Source organism: Oryctolagus cuniculus, chromosome 13, assembly GCF_051225735.1.
Source record: "Oryctolagus cuniculus isolate XC-2025 breed Fujian yellow rabbit chromosome 13, ASM5122573v1, whole genome shotgun sequence".
Classification (NCBI taxonomy): Eukaryota; Metazoa; Chordata; class Mammalia; order Lagomorpha; family Leporidae; genus Oryctolagus; species Oryctolagus cuniculus.
The window spans coordinates 53,093,334-53,117,108 of record NC_142879.1 but is presented as its reverse complement, the minus strand read 5'-3'; the positions used below and the strand labels follow the sequence as shown (position 1 = coordinate 53,117,108).

The following is a 23,775-nucleotide window of genomic DNA, read 5'->3' as shown; positions in this document are numbered from 1 at the left end:
GGGAAACCCTGAATGAATTCCTAGCTCCTGGTTTCAGCCTAGTCTGTTGTGGGCACTTGGGGACTAAACCAGTTTTTGGAAGCTCTGTCTGTCTGTTTTCCTGCTTTTCAAATTAAAATGAAACAAAAAACAAAGCCACAAAATACACATACCCAAAGGCACATGGTTTGTAGAAATTATAAGTATGACCATTTTTCAGGCAAAAGAAAAACAGTGATTTCATGTCTTGGTAACCTAATCATCCCTGGGAGTTTTTGTTGTTGTTTTTCTAAAGTAATCCTGAGTTTATCTGTTCAGAAATGCCCCTCCTTTTCTCCCACCTGTCTTCCTCTAAAATTTTTGAACAAAGCCCCTTTTAAATATCTTGAGGCATGACTGCTATAGAGAGAAATCACAGTCTTAGAGGTCAGTGTTTACAGGATTCTTTTAGAGATTGTTCCCATGCTTTGGCCCATATTCTCTTTTGGAGAGGTTGAGAACCCCCACTGAGGTACTCAGTTCTCTCCTCAAAAATCAATATTCCTACCAGGAGGTTACAACCTTCAAATTCACACAGGTAGCATTCTCCTTAATGACAGTGATCTGTGCTGGTTTTCTATTCCAAAAACATTTTGTAGGATTCTTGGGAATTCAGTCCAGAACACTCATGCCCCACAGGCGGATCTTGAACTCAGCTCATACTCATCACTCAGAATCCTCCAGATTCACTCTCACCTCCAAGTGTAGTCTCTCACCTCCCACTAAAGTGTTCCCAGTGTCAGTTCTAGTACAGCCACATTGCCCTTCCAGCCGCCACCATGCTCCAAGGGGCCCCAGCTCTGTCTGAGAGGTTGATCCAGAGCTCCTCACGGTTGACACAGCTCATTTCTCCCTAAGGGTAGAATCTGTTTGTTAGCTGAGGATAACAAGAAAGCTAGGGGAAGACACTCTCTGCTTTATTTCCTATCTGTTGGGGTGGAGAGAGGCTCAAAACTCATTTCCACGTCTGTGTCTCACCCTTTACATAAACAATAACAACAACGTGAAGGGCATCAAGGTTAAGTGTATTCCTTGCAAATACAGACACTTAAAATTAAGTACCACACTCTGTTACTTATTAATGACAGCCGGACTCAGAATTGTTCCGTCATGTGCTTCCTCATTTTCCATACTTTGAACTCCCCTCTCATATTAAAGCCAAGCTGCTGTAGCACAACAATCTATTCTTTATGCATTGCATAAAATAGAATGACACCCTCCAAGTATAATCCACCATCTGGGAGATTATATTCTTCAGTGCCTTAAGCCGTTGCACCATACCAAGCAGTGTGATCACCATGAATTTTGCAGATCAATCATATCCATGATGCAAGCCTCTGTTCCCTAAGAAGGCTCTATTTTCTTCTCTAATCCATGGTCTGGCCCCAGGAAAAGCATGGTCAGAATGGAAGAAATGTGTTTGGGGAGTAACATAACCGATTCTGAACACCGGCAAGGACCGCTGATGACAGAGCTCACCAGCACAGGAGTGAGGAAGTGCACAGGGAGCTACAGAATTGTGGTGACTCTGTTACAGCCCCCAAACATGGTTTCATTGTTTGGAGACAAGATGCCTCCTTCTTTATGCAATAAAGAAGGGTCATGTTTCCTAAGTCGGGGGATGTGACGCTCAAAGACATCAGGGCTGGTAATGGTTTGCTCATGGTGCTCGACGCAGCAGAATACTCAGTGAGTGTCCTAATGTGAGAAAGCTTTGCCCTGGGATCAAAATGCTTGGCTGTCTCCTCAGCAGGGTGCAGCTCTTTATCAAGACCTTATCCACCACTTGGACAGCTTCCCACGGGTGGTAGGACTCAGTCACAGGTGTTTGTTACTATGCAGAGTCTTTCTAAAACACTTGATCGTGGAGTAGGCATTTAGCCTAGTGGATAAGATGCCAGCATCCCATATTGCAGCAGCTCAGTTTGATACTTGGCTTTATTCCTGACTCCAGCTTCCTGCTAATGCAGACCCTGGGAGGCAGCAGTAATGGTTTGTGATTGGGAGACCTGGTTGTGTTCCTTCATTCCATGTTTGACTATGGCCCGGACCCAACTGTTGCAGGTATTTGAGAATGGAAGTAGATGGGAGCTCTTTCTGTCTATTTCTTTCTGTGTCTACCTCTCACTTAAATAAGTTTAAAATTCAAATAAAAAGTATTAATAGTATTCTGTGTACATCAACAAAGTATTACCTTTATGGTTCCCATAAGAGAATATACTCACTGCATATTCCTACACATTTCCTACAGAGGAAAACATTTGATATATTAAAGCGTAGGATTTCTAACAACTAAGATTTTTATTTATTTCAGCTTATAAATTTAAAATTGTTGGATTAATGCAACACAACCTGCTAGCTTGGAGCTTTTATGTTCCAGTTCTGTGCTTTAATACTAGGAATCTGTAAACCACAATTTACTTTCAAAGCAAAATATCTTAACCTTTTAACAAATCCTAGTCTTCATTGCTTGTTCACTTCCAAAGAAACATTGACAAACATATTTAGACATCTGATATCATAGTATTGCAAGAAGATAGAAACATTTATTGTAACAGAACACCAGGCTATTCACTCTTAAATTTCTTTTTCTGCTTAGTGCAGCAATTCTGGATTGTTCAGTATAAAGAGAGATCAAAAGAAAAAAAAAAACTACAATCTTGAGTTAAGAAGTAGAATGTGGTTACCTAAACCCTATGTACAGCATATAAACATATTTATACTTTGCATGTACATAGCTAATGTTTACCTATTCATTATAAATAGTAGACTTAACTTAGATTCTACAAAAATAATCATTTAGCATGGCACATGCAAACCAGTACACAGAAACCTATTTATAAAACACATCTCTGCCTTTTTGCTTTTAAATATAAATGTTGCTATTTAGCCATCAGCTAAATGATTTAAGTGCAAACCCCAAAGTCCCCAATTTTAAAAGTATAAAATATGTTCTATCCACAGCTGCACGCTGTTTCAAGCTTTCTTCGCCTATTAGTAAAGTCTAGATGATTTTGTCACATGTGAGTTATAGATACACAGCCCATTTCCTCAAGACAGTTACATCCCTCCAGACTCAAAGCTTTCTTCGTCCTATTTTTTACTTTTCAAAATATTGCAAATAGTAGCTATTTCTTAAAATAACATCATCTTGGCATTTACGTTCTTGTCAAAATGAACACGATTAAGCCTCTTTCTCAGGCCCTGACCCTAGACACCCAGGACAATGCAGCCAAGCCCGTGCTCAATGGTTGGCTGGGCCATCTGCACAGGCAGATGATGGCGTGGCCACAAAAGGCTCGTTTTGCTTCTGATCCTCTTTCATGCCAGCTGCTTGTTCTGTGATGGAGGAGAAGGACAGCTGGTCATGCTCTATAATGTGCACTTGATCTTCATCCTTGTCCTTCTTCACATAGAACATTTTTCTGAATTTTTTCAGCTCGTGGAGTTCACAGAAGGTTTCCAGAACTACCAACATGGCAATGAGGCCAAGTAGCAGGTAACCTGTGTGAGAAACATGACAGTGTCATAGTGGAATCTAGTTACAGCCAAATCAACTATCAGATGGCTTACCCACTCCCGGACAAGCCAACACAGAACTGTTAATGGACAAATCAATTGCCAGTTTTTTAATATCTAAGAACATGTTGATGCCCTGGGCTCCAAGTGGAAAGGTCCAGAGAAAGACAATTAAGCTTCTAAAACCTTAGATTATTTAGAATCACAAGCAACAATATTTGAGAAGAACCAGAAGTTGGGGCTCATGTAGCATTGTTAAAGACAGAGAACAAACTGACCTTCCATCCAAGGAGGGCTCCAGCTCTGCTTCATCAGTGGCTCACAAAAGGCCAGGGGCATTTTAGAAAAGTTTGCTTTATGATGGGGTGTTCGGAAGAAAGCTTGTCACCTTTTTAGCCCTCAGTGCTCTTATTATTATTTCCCCCACAGAATAAGAAAATTTGGTAATAGAATTTACAACCTGGTGCAGTGGATTAAGTCACTGTTTGGGAAACCTACATCCCATGTGCCAGGGATCCAGTCCCACCTCTGCTTCCCATCCAGTTTCCTGCTAATGTGCATCTTGGGAGGCAGGAGATGAGGGCTCAAGATACTTGAGTTTCTGCCACCAGATGGAGTTCCTGGCTCCTAGCTTTGGCCTGGGCCACCCCTGGCTGTTGTGGACATTCTGGGGGTAAACCAGTGGGTGGAAGATTTCTCTCTGCATTCTTCCCTCTTTCTCTGTCATTCTGTCATTCAGATAAATAAATTAATGAATTACAATAAAGAATTGGCAACAATATTGAATAGGTCCTTGTGTGTGGCTGTTTACACTTAACCTACAAAACTACTTGCAAACAGAACTTAACCTACTTGTAAACTGAAGCTCTCCGTTACATGACAGTCATTTTTTGGACATATGACCCATTCACTGGCTAACTCTACTAGCATCTTGATCTTAAAGAAAAAGATACCTGCTGATTCTGGTACAGTACTATTCCTTGGAACTTGTGATGGGAAAATGATGATTTTAAGTTAGCTCAAAAATCAGTTTCCAAAAGAAGAGAATGTTTATCATGGAAAGAAACAGAAAAGTGAAAATGAAAACTCTAAGAATAACAAAAATCCCAATTTTGTGTCATGTCAGTAAAAAAGTTGAGGAATATTTTCAGAAAATACATGAGCCAGGAAAGCTAGAATTGGCAGAACAGAAATAAGAAGGCTGATTAGCTCAAGAATGCAAAGTTTTGGTATCTTCAGAATTTGTAGGCTCTGATAATAATATAGTGCACACAATGTATTTTCTCATATTTAAACATAGCAATGAACTTGTCAGATTGATTGAATCTGTTACATTCCTTTATCATTACTTAGTCAAACTCTCGAGTGCTGACAGAAATATCCATAGGGTTTTAGTGAAAAGTGGAGGGATTTTATCCTACCCATAACTAATATACCTTCAGAATATTCATTTGTTAGATACTTAAGTTGTTGATATGCAAAATAGAAACCAACTCTATAAACTGACTGTAAAAAACTATAATTCTATGTTGTTGCAACTGATAAAGTGTTATTTAAGGATTTGATATCATATAAAAAAGAAAAAACTGTTAGACAAAATTTATGAGAAGGCAATTTGCACAAGAGAGAAGTACAGCTGTTATGAAAGATTTTAAAAATTGCTATCAAATGCAAAGAAAGTTAACGTAACATTTATTGTGTTATCAAATTCACATACACACACACACACACACACACACACATGATTCTACTGACCAATATCACCTCAAAGCACTGACACTTAACACATAGATGCAACTAAAACACTGTAAACTTGTAAGCTCATTTGGAAAGCACAAGGTCAACATGTTCTTTGAGTCACAAAAAGGCATATTCATTTTGGGATAGCAATTCCACTTCTTAGAAGGATAACAAATAGGGAAAGGAAAAGTATAAATATACAAAGATGTCTATTTCAGTGTTATTTACAATACTCTCAAATTAGAAGAAAGCGCAGTAGCCAACAAGAGGGGCATGGATGGATGTTTGTATAGACACCTTGTGAAATATCATAAAGACTCTTAATAATTATGGTAACTAAAGGTAATAAGAAACTATCTTTGAAATCATTTGGCAAACTTCTATTGAACTTGCACAGCAGCCAGGCACTATGTAAAATGTTGAAGCTTTATGAGTGAAATCTTTGTTCTGAGTGAGCCTGTGGTTCATGGAAATGTTAAGATACACAAAATTCAAGCATTTCGTGAGGTTGAGACTACAAGGTGAAGCCAGGACAGAGCACGTGACTGCCTGTGTATCTGCTTTGATTTCCTAGAAGATTTGGTCTGAGCTAAATCACAAACTGAAAAAATCATGAGAGGGCAGGAAAAGAAAACTGTATTTATGCCATGACTGCAGTCCTTTGCATCTTGAAAAACATGGCAAAGTCTCCTGCAAAAGTGAACAGTTTCTCAAAAATGGGTAACTAATTTTTCCAAAATATTATATTGAATTGAAAGCAAAAAAGATGTTTAACTATTATGTCATTGGCTACCCAAATTTTAATGCCTATTTTATTTTACAGATATAACATTCTGAAAACAGTGTACAAAGGCTAACATTTTCAAAAAAGAACCACATGCACAAATGAGATAAGCAACTGCTTTCCGATTTTCCTGGTAAATTAAAGAACATGTTTTATAGTAACAGGCTCTGAGACCTAGTTTTGGGATGCTTAACATATTTAATAAAGTAGAGCAATTTTTTGTTAAAAATTAGGGCTGGCGCTGTGGCATAGAGCATAAAGCTGCCACTTGCAGTGTTGGCATCCCATATGGGTGCCCGTTCAAGTCCCAGCTGCTCCACTTCCCATCCAGCTCTCTGCTATGGCCTGGGAAAGCAGTGGAAGATGGCCCAAGTCCTTGGGACCCTGCACTGGCTCAGCTCCAGCTGTTTTGGCCATCTGGGAAGTGAAGCAATGAATAGAAGACCTCTCTCTCTCTCTCTCTCTCTCTCTCTCTCTCTCTCTCTCTTTCTCTCTGTAACTCTACCTTTCAAATAAAATAAAGAAATCTTTAAAAAAAAGTTAATCAAAAAGTACATTTTGTATGGAGTATATTTGGACCAAACAGAATTTTTGATGTATTTGTAATGCTTCTTACATTATTTGTAAGAAACTGGTCAGTAATTTTAGGGTGCCTGGTAAAACAAGTCAGTAGTAGTATTTATGCATAAAGAATTTTCAAAGGAATCATGAAATAGAAGAGTTACAGGAAGATAGTAAAAATGGGAAATGTGTCAATGAGAAACAATTAGTGCTTTTATGAATGATTATTCATGAGTAGACAGAGGGGAGCTTAGAACAGCAAACAGAGACAATAGGTGCAGTCTACGAATCTGGATACTCACACGTGATCCCAATCTTGTAAAGCTCCCTGAATTTTTGGTTGTAGCCTTCTCCAGGAACGTAATCTCCTAAGCCAATAGTGCTCAGGGAAATAAAGCAGAAGTAAAAGGACTCCAGGAAGTTCCAGTCATCCTCCAGGACAGAGAATACGGCGGCTGGGATGAAGAAGAAGCAGGACACGGTGATCAGCCCGAGGAGCACAGCATGCACAATGGCCACCACCTGCTTGGAGAAGCCCCAGCGGACGTGGAAGTAGAGGACTGGTCTGCGGGTGACGTGCACGGTGACACGCTGGACCACGGCCGTCAGGAACAGGAGCGTGAAGGGAATGCCGATGACCGAGTAGATGATGCAGAAGGCCTTCCCCCCGTCTGACAAGGGCACGGTGTGACCATAACCTGCAAGGGCAGAAAATAACTGAGATGAAGAGGAAGAGAGAGTAGAAAACTACTCGTGTCCACTCTCTGCCTCAAACCATGCAGAGGCTCTGAAGGTCTTGCACGACCCTTAGGCAGGTGAAGTTCAACAATGGATGTCACAAATTTGGGAGATGCACCGCACTTTGCAAAATCGGATCAGCTCTCCTAACACACCAGAATCTCTGTTTTTAAAGTTTTATTTATTTTTTTGAGAGTCAGAAACACAGAGAAAGAGAGAGAGGGAGAGAGAGAGAGAGAGAGAGAGAAAGTTTCCATCTGCAGGTTTCCTCTCCAGAAGCTTACAATGGCAGGGGTTGGACCTAGTCTGAAACTAGGAGCTGGGAACTCAATTGAGGTCTCCCATGTGAGTGACAGAGAACCTACGACTTGCACTATCACTGCTGTCTCTCAGAGACTGCATTAGGAGTCAGAGCCAGAGGTGGGAATCAAACCCAAGCACCCTACAATGGGACATGGGCAACGTAACCACCAGGCCAAACTCTTGTTGCAAATCTCTGGTTTTGAATTCACCATCAGGCTGAATAGAAGTTCTGTGTGTGACAGAATGAAGTCTCACACCATCTCAGATTGCTGCGAAAAACTCATCACAGGATTTCTCCTTCACCAGAGCGGATCTACCCACTTTTCACTGGCTCTGGGATCCTAACTAGTCAGACTCAAACAGCAGTCTACATTCATGTCCAAAACAAATTACTCACAGAACGTTCTAGTGGGAATGACTGACAAATAAGAGTGTATGCGTAGGACTAAGCTGATAAGAGTACACTAGGAGGGCGGGGAAACCTCACCTGAGACACACACATAAGAGGAAGGAAAATGAAGATTAAAATATACCAGGTCACAAGACAGGGTAATTCTTTAAAAATATTTTGCCAAATTATCTGGTTAAATGGTACATTCAGAAACCTACCTATTTCTTCTCTTGTCATTTTTGCATATTCAAAGATGCCACAAATTGCTCAAAACATTTTAAAAATTACATTAGGACTAGTAATCAAAGCATACATCTATTTTATTGCCTACTAGGTTTGTGTCATTTCCAAATCAAGCCAATCAACAGATTCTTTTTTTTTTTTTTTAAGATTTTATTTATTTATTTGAGAGGTAGAGTTACAGGCAGTGAGAGGGAGAGACAGAGAGAGGTCTCCCTTTGATTCATTCCCCAGATGGCCACATCGGCTAGAGCTGCGCCAATATGAAACCAGGAGCCAGGTACTTCCTCCCTGTCTCCCACACAGATGCAGGGGCCCATGCACCTGAGCTATCTTCTACTGCTTTCCCAGGCCATAGCAGAGAGCTAGATTGGAAGCGGAGCAACCAGGACTAAAACCGGCGCCCATATGGGATGCTGGCGCCACAGACGGAGGATTAACCTACTGTGCCACGGTGCCAGCCCCTCAACAGATTTTTCATCCAAGAAACGGCAGCAAGAGAGAACCCTGCTAGGCATGAGGCTTGGTAGACTATTTTAAAAATCGCATGAGCATATTATTCTGAGAGGACTGACATGTCTGAACAAGTCAGTTCAAGAAAAAGCCAAATAAATGCAATTTTTATGAAATAGGATTCTGAAGTCTCTCAAGTATGCAAGTATAATTGAAATGTGGTTCCAAAAGCTGAACTCTAAAATACGCTGTAAAATAAACGATTCCAAAATATTCAGTTGCAGATCCCCCAAATTCTCTGTATTGTAGCTAAGGCCCGGAATGTGGTTGTTCAAAGGCTTCCCGGATCACTCTGAACCTGCTGTTCCAGAAGGTATGCCGTTTATGAATAAACCATAGCAAGCTATAGGAATCTTCTGAAATTGTATGCAAATTTTTATATTCACCCACATATGCATGCTTTTGCAGACAGATTCTAGAGCTTTAATTCTTACAAGGAGTACATCATCTCCAAATGGTTAAGAATCATTGTTCAACCATTGGTTCCTGAATCCAGCTGGTCTCCACACACGCAACAGCTCCTGCAAAGTCATGGCTGATTTTGAGCACAGCATTGAAGGAGGGAAATGGGTAAGTTGGACTATCCAGAGAATAATGTGAGGTATGCAACATATGGGAGCTGGAATATATGAATATTGTTTCATTTTAAGGAAAAAATGTGACAGAAGAAGGAGACTTGAGAATGAAGCAGCCCACATCACAGAAACACCAGAACTCACAGGAGCTATGATTTTTAGAAAGGATGTTCTGATATCTGGAAGTAGAATCTGAAAATGGAATTTTATTTACAAATGGGAAGGCTAGTACAAAGTTAGTTATGAGCCTGTGTCTAAAGTAGTAAGAGGTAATAGTGTTTAATATGGGTGGAGGGTCTAGTAGAGACTGCACAGGATGGATTTCACCTTGGCCAGGATTTTGTAGAGGATTGGCTGAGTGGACTCAGACTATGCAGTAGTCTTCAAGTCCATGATTTTATTATCTTTCTGGTAGTATTTTGATATACTAGCTTTACTAAAAGTGTAACACATCAATTTCGCACAGCCTACATGTTCTGAACCATCTGTTCTGGTAAATTCCATGATTTAGGTTCTAGTAGAGAAAAGTAAACAAATTTCTAGTTTTCAAATCTTTTAGCATACCATTTTTTCTCTCCCAAATTGGAAGCTCTTTTTATGTTAATGTTAACTAAACCTCATTCACTAAAATGCTATCTCCAAGCAATAAAGATCATCATCATTACAATACCTTGGGATATCTTTCTGCAGTAATGACATTTTTATGCCAGTCATATATTCTCACTATGAGATTAAAAATCATCAACATGTAGATTCTCACTAGAAGCCATTTTTCTTCTCTTGATGCTTACAGAAATGTGATTAATAGAAAGTAAAATGTAAAGTTTACATCCCATTTGTACTGTCCACACTTTCAGTGCAGGCCATATCAGGAAAGCCCTCGTCTCTACTGACCACACAGCAATTCTGCTGCAGTAGACAACTTCATGCACCAGATGGAAACTTCCAGTCCTATTGAATTTTAATGAGGTGGTAAATAATTTACTCAAGTTCCATCAGTTGAACCTCTAGATAAATCAAGAAGGGAAGCTCATTTTTTAAATCTTAGAAAAAATAAAACCCATTACAAACCATGAATTTTTTAGCAAAGTGTTAACAAATCTTCCATATTTGGGGTTCTTCAAATTTTTCTAAGGCATTCATATAATTTTAGGGTTAAAAAGCCTATTGAGAAGAAACTGACTTCAAAAATTTGGTTATGATTCTGCGATAAATCCTCACATACTGATGTCCTTGTGTTCTAGCCTCCTACTACACAATTGTTAGGTTTCCTGCTATGATGCTCCACCTGTTGGGTATGCTGGAGTACATGGTTGGCCATACTGATGACTGACAGTCTCCTATGAAATCTGGCTTCCCATTTGGCTATTTTATTTATTTTTAAAGATTTATGTATTTATTTGAAAGGCAGAATTACAGAGAGGCAGAGGGAGAGAGAGGGTTTCTTCTATGCCCTGGTTCACTCCCCAGATGGCTGCAATGGCTGGAGCTGTTAGGTAGGAAGTCAGAAATGAGCTTATGTGTGTGTGACAAAGGCCTAAGGAGTTGACATCTAGGTCCAGCATCCACATCTGAAAGTCATCCCGATAACCTCCCAATGCAGCCCAGTATATGCACTTCAAACGCCCTGCCCCTTCTACCCGATAACCATCCTTCCTCTAGGGCTCCTCTAAGGGGGAGGGCTACGCCAGCCAGGCTTCCTCCTGCCTGATAACTTCAGGGGGAAAACTCAGATAGGAATTTTTCATATTTCTATCCAAAAAGTCCTTTGTTCCAGGAGGAGAAGGCAAGACCCATCCCCTTAACCTCCCCCCATCCCCGCCTCAACTGGACTGAGTGCTCGGCCCTCTGCCTCTGTTGAGGGGCTGCCTGGCCTGCCCAGGTGTAATCTCTCCACCCAACCATGTAACCTCGCTCTCCCCCAGTCTGAGCGACTGGGCGCTCTCTCTCAGGTTTTGTCTGGAGAGGTGCCCATCCATTCTTACGGATGCCCCTACCCTAATAAACCTTGCTATTTTGCTTTCCACTACTCTCTGTCTCACGCCTGAATTCTTTCTTGCATGAAGACAAGGACCCTAGCTTCTCCAGTAACAGAGCCACACCGATCAGAAGCCAGGAGCCAGGAGCTTCCTCCAGGCCTCCCACGTGGGTGCAGGGGCCCAAGGACTTGGGCCATCTTCCACTGCTTTCCCAGGCCACAGCAGAGAGCTGGATGGGAAGTGGAGCAGCCAGGACTCAAACCAGTGCCTAGATGGTATGCTGGCACTGCAGGAGGTGGCTTTTCACTGGCCCCTTGGCAATTTTTAACTACAACAGGCCTGACGCTGTGATAGCTAATATCCAATTTGGGGCAATGCTATGCTGAACATGGCCATTCTGGTTTTTCTGATACTTAAGTCCTCCTAAGTGAGGTCCAAGACAGGGAACTTTTGGGGCCCTTATTTAATGCAACAAAGCAAGCCAGTGATACTTTCTTCACTTATATAGATGCTTTAGAGAGAGGTGCAATTTATTGTGTTACAACCCTCTCCATATAAGATTCTCATTTATTTATATTATCTAGCAGGCATTGTGCACTTTCTACATCAAGTTAGCTTGAAGTGCTTAAAAAAAAAAAAGCTACAAGACTCTCAGGCTCTGAAAACAATGGAGACACTGATGCCGGCGCCGCAGCTCAATAAGCTAATCCTCTGCCTGTGATGCCGGCACACCGGGTTCTAGTCCCGGTCTGGGCACCGGATTCTGTCCCAGTCACTCCTCTTCCTGTCCAGCTCTCTGCTGTGGCCCGGGAGTGCAGTGGAGGATGGCCCAAGTGCTTGGGCCCTGCACCCGCATCAGAGACCAGGAGAAGCACCTGGCTCCTGGCTTCGGATCAGCGCGATGCGCCCGCCGCAGCGGCCAATGGGGGGTGAACCAACGGTAAAGGAAGACGACCTTTCTCTGTCTCTCTCTCTCTCTCTCACTGTCCACTCTGCCTGTCAAAAAATAAAATAAAATAAAACAATGGAGACACTGAAAGGCCACCACAAAATACACCAAACACCAGAGTAAGGAAGAAGGTTTATTGTTGGGTGAGGGAAACCGGACAGAGTGCCTCCTGGTGCACAGTGGCCTGTACTGGGAGAACAGGTCTTATATAGCTTTGCAGAGGTAAGGAAGTGGGAGCAGCAAATCCTGTTAGGGTGGGGGTAGAGCTGACACTTGTGATTGGGCCACTTGGTCACCTGACTTCTAGTAAGCCAGGCTGTGCTTAGGAAGGTGGCACCACTTTACTAACAGACACTCGTATCAGTTCTAACATTTCCTCTTCTATAAAACAGACTTGGCGTCTCAATCCTGGACTTAACCTTACTCATTATCTCTTTCCCGCTGGATTGTGTGCTTCTTGGGAGGGAAAATCATGTCTTCCACTGTAAACCTCTCCAGGCACCCCAGCCACACACTGCTACCTAACCAGCACTGAGCAGTGACACTGAAATTTAAATCCTGGAGTCCAGAAGCTGGAGAACGCTGGTGTCCGGTGGCAGAAGAAGGATGTCCCAGCTCAAAAAGAGAGAGAATTCACGTGTTCCCTCTTTCTTCATGGTGCTGTTGTTTGGGGCCCTCAACAGATTAGACAATGCCTGCACACTTGGGAGAGGGTAGCTCTTCTTTACTCTGTCTACTGTCCCAAATGCTAATCTCTTCCAGAAACACCCTCATGGGTATTATCCCAAAATGAAACTTGTCTAGCTATCTAGCATCCCTTAACCTGGGGAAACTGACACATAAAATTAACCATCACAGTTGGGAAAAGTGTTTGAAAGCATAGATTTGATTATTATTCAGGTAGGGAGAGGCCAACAGAGCAGGATACAACTACTCTTGAAGAGAGAGCTTTGCTAATCACGGCTCCTAAGAGTAGTGGACACACATAGGAAAGCACCAGGTCTGTTGGGAGCAGAGCAAAGGAAGCACCTTATTCTGACTTCTGCAAAGAAGGACAAGGCATGATAGGCAGGCTTAGGGCTGCCTTTGTGAATGATTTCCTCAGGCTCTGTCATAAAGGCTGTCCCTAGACATTTGGTGCCTTACCCTGGGGTGTTGAGGGCAGAGGGATAGAGGCCCAAGTCTGATAAAGTCAGTGCTTGAGGGCTTGGGCTCTGGATTTTTTTTTTTTTTGCATATGAAAAGAGTGCTCACAGGTGGCTTCTTTACTATGTTTAGGGATAGGCTACAATCAAGAGTACTTAACACAGAACAGAGAGCAAAACAGGAGGCAGGCCCTGGAAAGGTAGCCCTCCGGCTTGCCTGGAAGTAGGACCCTATCTGGAGAGCTTGTTCTAGTAACAAACAGGGAGGAACCCTGTGTACTGGATAGGAAGTGCTTGAGATCACTTCACAAAAGGTCAGGGACTATGGTCCAAGGATAATTTTGATGCCATTATGATGAGCTCCCAGGACCTTTAAATTACCCATATAGTTGTTAACTCTTCTCTTCCTCCAAGGCCTGGGTTAAGTGTTTCAGCGAGGAAAGAAATATAAAACATGTGGCATGTTATGACCCAGGCACTGTGCTTTGCCCTTTATATACATTATCTTCACATCAGCTCTCTGAGATAGGCACATATGTGTCCCTACTTTACAAATAAAGAGACTATACAGTTTACTTAGTGTATCAAATAACAGTAAGTGTATGAGAGAAGCAAGATTTGGATCGTGCTTACCAGTGTTTTGAGTCTGGCCATGGGTGAGTAGTGGTGAGAAGGAACAAGAGAAAATAATGTGAGAGGCCAGAGCCATGCCATGACAGGCTTTGCACAAGACAAAGGAATGGCTAGGCCCAGGATGAGCCTGGTATGAGAAGATGAAACCTGACACCAGGCAGTCCTTGGTCCAGCAGGGCCAGGTAGGGGCAACCAATGTGGGGGGGGGCTCGATGTATGACCATATGAGGAAAGAAGGAATGCGGACATAATACTTGTTTGCCCGGGAACTATAAAAAACCCCGGGAACAAAGAAAGGAGGTCTTGGTCTCCCACCACTGCATTGCACAGGAGGCCAGGGTCCCAGCATGCTGGACCTACAAATAAAGTCCCTTTGTTCTTTGCATTTCAGTGAGTCTTGCTGTTTCTTTCTATCTGGGGAATCCTGAACACAACAATAAGAGAGGTGACCTCCAGCTATGTAGAAGACAAAAGCTGGAGAAATCCCTGGGTGCTTCTAGAAATAAAACCACTGATAGAAGAAAGACATAAGCCTCAGCCATTCTTGCTCATTGCCCAAAAGATAAACATTGGAATTTATTCCTTGCCCTTGAATCTCAATTGGGTCTCACACCCTATTGCCTTCTTGCTCCATCCCCTCAGAGCCACCTGAAAGACCAGTTGCTCCAAAACTTGAAAGACCAGTTCCAGGAATTCCCCTCCTCCTGCTGCCCCCTACCCCACTCCCATCCCCACCCCTCCTAAAATATAAAAAGGCCCCACCCCTAGGGGTCCTCTGCAATGTGTTCCATCAGTGTGTAAGGGAGTGGGGAGTCAGTTGGTCACCTATCTCTATGAATTTATTTTCCCTGAATAAATTTGGTTTGGCTGCAAAATCGTACACTGCCTCATCTCTAGTCTGCACCTCTTTTCCTAACATGATGCCCCGTGTGAGGAGGCGCCAGTCTGCAACTCTTAACAGTGACACTCAGAAATATTGTGACTGAAGCCAGTAAGGTCAAAGATCAGCACCCCTAAGTCAAGAGGTTTCAGGAACTTGCCTCAGCCCACCTGATGTGTCAGCCTTCAGTGAGGCTGGGCTACTTCCGCAGAACACTGCCTCACCCAGGTGCTCAGTTGGATGTTAGCAATGGCATCTGCACAGTGTCCTCTGTATCTTGCTCATTGCCATGCACCATGGGTGCTTTTTTTTTTTTTTTTTATCACCTCTGTCCTCTACTGGTCTAACCTGGATGCAGTGTCTAGGACATCCCCAATCTACCTACCCCAATTCCACAAGAATAGCAATAGGAGGGGCTCGTGCTGAATGTATTTGACATAAGCCTCCTACAGGCATCAGCACCGTGTTGCAGATGACACGCTGCCAGCCACATGCCCTGGCATTCTCATTCCAGTTGCTATTGCCATGCAGTGGGCAGCACCTCCCCTCACCCCCTGTAGGCACCTTCGAGTGCCTATGCTCCCACCTGCTTGTCTGTCACACAGGGACCCATGTATCAACCCCTGGGGACATTTGAAGCAAGAAAAACCTGACCCAAATCAAACAGAAGGCTAAAGAGGAATCACACAAAAGACTCTCACATACTCTGTTTTCCTTTCTCAAAAAAAATTTGCCCCTTTCTCTTTCTTGGTGACTTAGAAATTTCAACAACAGAGGGAAGAGAAGTTGAAGAGAAGTCAGAGAAGAGAGACCCAGTTTTTCCTAAAGCCCTGAAACCTTACTAAGCCTCTCCTACAATTAACCAAAGCAGTATTTCCTCTAACGCTACTTTCCCCTGGTTGGCCTTCAGGTTACACACAATTATCCTGCAGCCATCACTCCCCTAGGTTTACAAGTGATTATATTGTAAAGGCTTCTCAGTGATACCCTTTTAGAACAGGGTTTTAACATTCATGCTGTAGGCATTCCCCCTGGACATGGATGCTGTGTAAGCAACTCAGGATGAATTTCTCCTCCCCTGAGAACAGTCAGGTACCTTGCCCTGACCAATACAGGCTCAAAAGGTATCTGGAAAATTCTGGTTGACAAGGAAAAGACACTATTCATTAGTTTGCTGCTGAATTTCCAACTCCTCCCTTCCCAAACCCACAATTAATCAATATGGCTCTTGTTTGACTACAAAACTTTAGAAGGCAAAGTGGTTCTAAACTCTCCTACGTGTAACGGGATGGGAGAACCCTAGATGCACCACCAAATCAAACCAAAGCTCCACTCTGCCATTGCAGACTCAAAATCATCACTTGCTAAGACTTCCAGCGATCCTGGGAATAACACATGGTGTCCTTTTGACAGTGGTGGGAACCTACAACTTTTGAAGACAGAGGATTCTGGAATAAAGCCAACTCTTCTTCTTTCTGTTGTTTAAAGACTTTGGTTATGGGGATAAGCTGAAGATAAAAGAAAACTTGAGCAAATTTAAATTTTAAATAGTTTATTTGAGCACTCATCAATTCATAAATCTGGGCAGCATAATGAATTTGCAAAAAAAAAATTTGATTGGTTATAATGTAAAGTTCCTAGTTGGAGGTTAGTTGGTGGTTTTTGATTTGTTCCTAATTCCAATTTACTTTTAAAGTACCTGAGCCATCCCAGACGAATGGCTTCCCAACCATATAATTAATATATATATGTGTATATATATATATATATTTAATACTAAAGACTCACATTTCCTACATTTGCATCCTGGTTCTGCCTCTTACTAGCTGTGGGCCCTGGGAAGAATTATGCTTTGGTTTCCTCAATTGACAAATATGAATACCACTTCCTACTTCATGAAGATGCTAAAGGGTTAAATGAAATAATCCATGTACCACAATTAGCACATACCACACACATGGAAGACCTTGAAAGGAAACTCCTCTATTGATGCTGAAAGACTTAACCAAATGAATTATCTCAAGAACACATATGCTTTCTGTGTTGGCCATGCTATTTCTGGTTATACCAGTTAAAAGTTATTGGGGCTGGCACTGTGGTGAGGTGGATTAAGCCAATGCCCACAGTGCCAGCAGCCCATATGGGTGCCAGTTCAAGTCCTGGATGCTCCACTTCCAATCCAGCTCTCTGCTATGGCCTGGGAAAGCAGTAGAAGATGGCCCAAGTGCTTGGAGCCCCTGTGCCCAAGTGGGAGACTGGGAAGAAGCTCCTGGCTCCTGGCTTCGGATCGGCGCAGCTCCAGCCATTGCAGCCAATTGGGGAGTGAACCAGCGGATGGAAGACCTCTCTCTCTGTCTCTTTCTCTCTCTGTGTAACTCTTTCAAATAAATAAATAAACCTTAAAAAAAAAGAAGTTGTTTGTATGCTCCACTCTGTTCTGTGCACCCATTTAAATTTTCTTTATTCTAATTAATATATTTTCTACTCTAGATATTGAATTACTTTCTGAGTTAGGGCATTTCAACTGCTGACTAAATTTTCATGGGGTATATGTTTCTAATTAGAGACTTCAAAGGTTAAATCATTGCTCCTAGGTTGCAGATTAATTGATAGAAATTCTAACACACTACTGAATCTATGCAGAAAGAAGCAACACTTTTTTAAAAATTTTTGATGAACAGGTAATATCTGTACATTTTAATGTGGTACAGAGAAATATTTCAACACATCACATAATGCAAGGTTAAGCCCATCAAATCAGGTAATAAGCATTTCAACTGCCTTTTCTTTATGTCTGGAATCTGTAAGCTCCTCTCTTCTAGTTCTTCATAGAGTATATAAAATACTATTGCAAACTATATTTGCCCCAGTGTGCTGTGGAACACTAGAACTCATTACTGCTACCGAACCGTATTTTGGTATCTTTGTCCAATCTCCCTATATCCTGCCTCCCTTCACTCTTTCAGCCTCTGCTAATCACTATTTTATGTTCAGACTTTTTTTCACTTCCATACAAGAGAGAACATGGAGCCGGCACTGCGGCTCAAGAGGCTAATCCTCCACCTTCAGCGCTGGCACACCGGGTTCTAGTCCCGGTCGGTGCGCTAGATTCTGTCCTGGTTGCCCCTCTTCCAGGCCAGCTCTCTGCTGTCGCCCTGGAGTGCAGTGGAGGATGGCCCAGGTGCTTGGGCCCTGCACCCCATGGGAGACCAGGAGAGGCACCTGGCTCCTGGCTTCGGATCAGCGCAGTGTGCTGGCCACAGCGCGCCAGTCGCGGTGGCTATTGGAGGGTGAACCATCGGTAAAGGAAGACCTTTCTCTCTGTCTCTCTCTCTCACTGTCCATCTTCCTGTCAAAAAAAAAAAAAGAGAGAGAGAGAGAGAGAATGAGAGAGAGCATGGGGCTGGTGCTGCGGTGTGGCGGGTAAAGCCGCTGCCTGCAGTGTCAGCATCCCATATGGGCACCAGTTCAGGTCCCAGCTTATGCCACTTCCAATCCAGCTCTCTGCTATGGCCTGGGAAAGTAGCAGCAGATGGCCTAAGTCCTTGGACCCTTGCACCCACTTGGGAAACCTGGAAGAAGCTTCTAGTGGCTGACTTCAAGACTGGTACAGCTCTGGCCACTTTGGCCATTTAAGAAGTGAACCAGTGGATGGAAGACCTCTCTCTTTCTCTCTGCCTCTGCCTCTCTGTAACTCTGCCTTTCAAATAGATAAATAAGTCTAAAAAAATAAAAAAATAAAAATGAGAGAACATGTAGGACTTGTCTTTCTGTGTCTGGCTTACTTACACTTATTCCTCCCAAGATTCTGACAGCCCTTTTTTAATAAGAAATCTAGCTTCTCTGGGCTCCAGGTTGTGGCTTGAGTAGGATCTTTCATGAGTGAAGGCTCATCTCACCATCTTGGCCCCAGAATGGAGATGTTGAGGAACAAGAGCCACCTGTACCCATGGAAAATGTGTAACGTGAGCAAGAACTAGACTTTGCTGTTATAGCCACCAAGGTGTGGAGGCCATAGTACTTCATTACCTCCTGGAAACAACTCACTACTATAACAAGTCAGGAAATCATAAAAAGAAAGTGAGGGAGGCACGTGGGATGAAGAAAACAGAACAGCAGTTCGCAGAAAGTTGGCAGCTGGCTTGTGTACTCTGTGTATTTGTTACTCGATTCTCTTTAGTTTTGTATATGTTGGGGAATAATGGGAATAAAAAGGATCGGTTTTTCATCTAGACAATCTTTAGTAGGGGTTCTGGACTCACTTATTCCTTAAAACCTTACTTTTGTATGGACAGTACTAAAAGCATCCCTCATCATATAAACAGAAGATAAATTACATTAGAGAGGTGTAGCACTTACAAACACTAAGGTGCAGCCAAATGTGATTTCTTCAAAGCCCTCCAAATCTGTAACGATTATATAACCTCCTCAGATAAAAACAGTTAAGACCTCAGAATGTTCTTTGAGGCCAAAAGTGCAGGGGACAACTGAGCAGAGGGCAACAAATTCTGAGATGTCCTCAGTAGGATTTCTAGGGATTTAAAGTAAATCACTGTCTTTCCCTGGGGCAACATGGCCCAGAATTTTCCTTCATAGGCAGAGTGCTAGGTGGACCAGAGAATTTGGAGCCCAGACTCAAAGGGCTCATCCATCATGAGCATACCAAGATCCGAACAGAGGATGAGCATGTGAAAAGAGGAGAGGGCCTTTTGGGGCAGGCAATCTCCCATGCATAACTGTGCCCTCCTCCCAAGGGACCCAGAGACATGCCCCTTGCTCTCGCTGGTGCAGTGTGGAGTCTGTGGGTTATTTTAGCCCTGATTTCAACTCCTGTCTGCCGAACCCCAACTGCATTCCAGCTGTGAGGTTGGACAACACCATTTCCGCTTATGTATGAAGCAGCCTTGATTCATTAAGCTAAACGATCTTGCTCAAGGCAATAGCTAGAAAAAGCCAAAGGATCTGAGACTCCCAGGGAGAGATCAATAGTATTTATCTGTGACAAAGTCCTGGAAGAAAAGGAAAAAGATCCAAAGGAAAGCAACAGAGGCCAAGATGACATATTGTTCATAAAACCCACTCATTCATTAAGGGGATTCATGTACCACATTCCAGAGGGTTAAAGATTTGGTCCAACAAAGTCATTTCTCGGGCTCACTGAAATGCTGGATTTCAAGAAGGAGAGCAGAAACAATCTGACAGTAAATGGCCTCCCTCACTGTTCCAGGTTTGATGTGAAGATCTACCTGCTCACAGAGCACTCACTTCCCGCCCACTGGTTCCACCTGAGCCTGCAATGAAACCACTCTACAGAAACAAGTCTGGTGTCTCAAGGGGAGGGGGCACTTGAAGATGCCTAAGAATGACAATGAAATTGACGTCCTGGGCTGAGATCTTCTTCTTCTTCTTCTTTTTTTTTTTTTTTATTTGACAGGCAGAGTTAGACAGTGAGAGAGAGAGAGAGACAAAGAGAAAGGTCTTCCTTCCATTGGTTCACTCTCCAAATGGCCACCACGGCTGGTGCTGTGCCAACCCAAAGCCAGGAGCCAGGTGCTTCCTCCTGGTTTCCCATGCGGGTGCAGGGGCCCAAGCACTTGGGCCATCCTCCACTGCCCTCCCGAGCCACAGCAGAGAGCTGGACTGGAAGAGGGGCAGCCGGGACTAGAACCCAGCACCCATGTGGGATGCCAGCGCCACAGGCAGAGGATTAACCAAGTGAGCCACGGGCCGGCCTCGGGATCTTCTTCTTTTAAAAAAATGATTTATTTATTTATTTATTTGACAGTCACAGTTCAGAGAGAGAGGGAGAGTGAGAGGGAGATCTTCCACCCACTGGTTCACTCCCCAGATGGCCACAGTGGCTAGGGATGGGCCAGGTGAAGTCAGTAACCAGGAGCCTCATCCAGGTCTTCCAAGTGAGTAGCAGGGGCTGCACACTCAAGTCATCTTCTGCTGCTTTTCCCAGGTCTTTAGCAGAGAGGTGGATCAGAAGTGGAGCAGCCAGGACGCGAACCCGTGCCCATATGGGATGTCAGAGGTGGCAGCTTTACTCACTACCTCCAATGCTGGCCCTTGGGATCTTTTCAGCACTGCAGTCCCTGAAAACATCTTTCTCAACTTCCAAGTGCCATTTGATCCAACTGAGTCTCTCTCCTTCCTCAAACACTTCCTTCCTTCGGCATCACCCTTCCCGCCACACTGCAGTCTCCAGGCTCGTGGATCTTTCTCCTGTCCTTTGCTGGCTGCTCCTCCTTGGTGGGTCTGCAGTATAAGAGCCTTTCTGGAATGGCCTCAGACCTCTGCTCCACCTACACTCATTCCTCACATCAGGTCTTTTCTATCTTGCCCCTATGGCCTACAAAACAAAAAAAGGAAAAAAAAAAAAAAAAACACAGTGCCAACCCCAAAACGGCCACCCTGAGGGCTAAAGGGGACCTGAGTCTCGGCTTCCTGTGATCTACTATTGTCATCTTACCTTCTCAGCAGCTCTTCCTGGGCAATCCTGTCCAGACCCCGGGCTTTAACTACATCTACTAACCCCGACTGCATGCTGTCCTCAGCTAGGAAGCTCTTAAGTACATTAGAGATTTAATCTCAAATGGTTGGGTATGGAACACAGGTTAAAAAAAAGTCCACGTGTTTTTCTTACAAGGTTTTCAAATGATTCCACTGTACAGCCAGGTTGAGAAACACTGATCTATATACTAATGACTCCCAAACTTACTCGCCTTCACTTTTCTGAACTCCAAATTTATGCCTAGCATCCCATTCAAAATCTCATCTTGGATATGATACAAGCATCTCAGAATCACCATGTCCACAAGATTTATGGACTACATCATATCCAGGACCACCTCCATCCTCACCATCATGTCTTACCTTGAGAACCTCAGGCTAAACTACACGCATGCATGCATGCATGCACGCACACACACACACACACACACACACCTCTACTTAGTCTTCCTCATTGCAAGGCACAGTACTATCATCTGTTTAGTTTTTCAAGCCAAATCCTAAGCAAGTTTCTTGTTTTAATTCTTCTTTTCCTTATACCCAGCATCTAATCTCTAAGCAAAGCTTATTGATTCTACTTCCAAAATATGTTTTTTTAAGATTTATTTTAGTTATTTGAGAGCGTTACAGAGAGAGGTAGAGACAGAGAGAGAGAGGTCTTCCATTTTTCCTATTAGCAAATTTAATGATATATCAATTCACTTTGCATTAGTGTTTCAGGAATACTGCATTCATGCTGATCAAGTCTTTGTCCAGTTATCTCTTGAATTCACCAATAAGTATCAGCAAATGGCTGACCCTGACCTGGGAATCCTAGTTCAGCAATTTCTCTTTTAAGATTGCCTATCTGGTATTCCTGCATTCCCTAGTTGTGTCCACTTTGCATTTCTACCATCTCTGCATAAATGCCAGAAAATAAAAAAAATATATATAAATATATATATAAATGGCACCCCATATTCCGATATCATATGGCACCCCATACAGAACTTTTATTAGCACCACACTCTAACCAACTGAGCTAACCGGCCACCACCCCATACAGAACTTTGAAGAGGTCTGTCCCCGGTAACAATTTGACACTTCTTGTTGGATTTCCAGGGTGATATCTGGAGATCCTTAGTTTAATTACATCTGCAAAGACCATTTTTCCAAATCAGTCCACATTCACAGGTTCCAAGGGCCAAGGATGTAAACACATCTTTATGGAACATTCAACCCACTACAACACTATAAGGTTAAGTTTTAACAGTAACAACTACATCATGTCACTCTTTACATTAAAATTCTCCAACAACTTCCAATTGCAAACATTAGAAACAATGAAATCTGAAAATCTTTACTATAGTTTACAAGACTGTATAAGATCTGGCTCCTGACTAGGTCTTTGATCAAATCTCCTACCATGTATCCCCCACATATTATCCTCTGGATACACTGGCCTTTTGTCTCTTCAGAAAGAGCAAGTTCCTGCTGCAGAGCCTGTGTACTTGTTGTCTCTCTACTTTGAGGATTTTTCCACTCAGGCTCACAGGACTGGCACCTTCTCTTTATTCAGGTCTCATAATAGTATCAGTGGGGCTTGTGCCATGGCACAGTGGGTTAATCTTCTGCCTGCAGCGCCAGCATCCCATATGGGCGCCGGTTCTAATCCCGGCTGCTCCTCTTCCAATCCAGCTCTCTGCTGTGGCATGGGAAAGCAGTAGAAGATGGTCCAAGTGCTTGGGCCCCTGTACCCACATGGGAGACTGGGAAGAAGCACCTGGCTCCTGGCTTCAGATTGGCACAGCTCGGGCTGTTGAGGCCACTTGGGGAGTAAACCATTGGAAGACCTTTCTGTCTCTCCCTCTGACTGTCTGTAACTCTACCTCTCAAATAAATTTAAAAAAAAAATGGAATCAGTGCCTCAAGAGAAGCCTTCCTGGTCACCTGCTCTAAAGTAGCCTCACATCCACCCCAGCCACCTTTAATCCCATTACCCTGCTTCAGCTTCTTGTAGCACCCAACAGCATCTTATTTTAAAATGTCCTGTCTCCCGAACTGAAATAGAGACAGGGTCCTTGGTCTTGTTCACTGTCTTTTGCTTAAGTGCCTAAAAGAGCTGCTTAGCCAATAGGGCGTACTTTTTCAAAAAGTATTTATTTGTTTATTATGAAATTTAGAGTTACCGAGAGAGAGAGAGAGAGAATCTTCCATCCACTGGTTCACTCCCCACATGGCTGCAATGACCAGCACTGGGCCAGGCTAAAGCCAGGAGCCAGGAGCTAAGAGCTTCATCCAGGTCTTCCACA

General features: G+C 43.1%; 1 protein-coding gene across 2 annotated transcripts in view; it reads right to left on the bottom strand.

The window, feature by feature from the left end:
• Positions 1-2,300: 2,300 nt before the first annotated feature.
• KCNK1 (potassium two pore domain channel subfamily K member 1) overlaps positions 2,301-23,775 on the bottom strand; it is a 44,128-nt gene continuing 22,653 nt past the window's right edge. Inside the window, exons 3-4 of one of the 2 annotated variants that reach the window (XM_089311218.1) lie at positions 6,925-7,320; positions 2,301-3,522 (exon numbers count right to left, since the gene is read on the bottom strand). In XM_089311218.1, the coding sequence (XP_089167344.1) occupies positions 3,263-3,522; positions 6,925-7,320 (656 nt within the window). In that variant the 3' untranslated portion in view covers positions 2,301-3,262. 2 annotated transcript variants of the gene reach the window in all.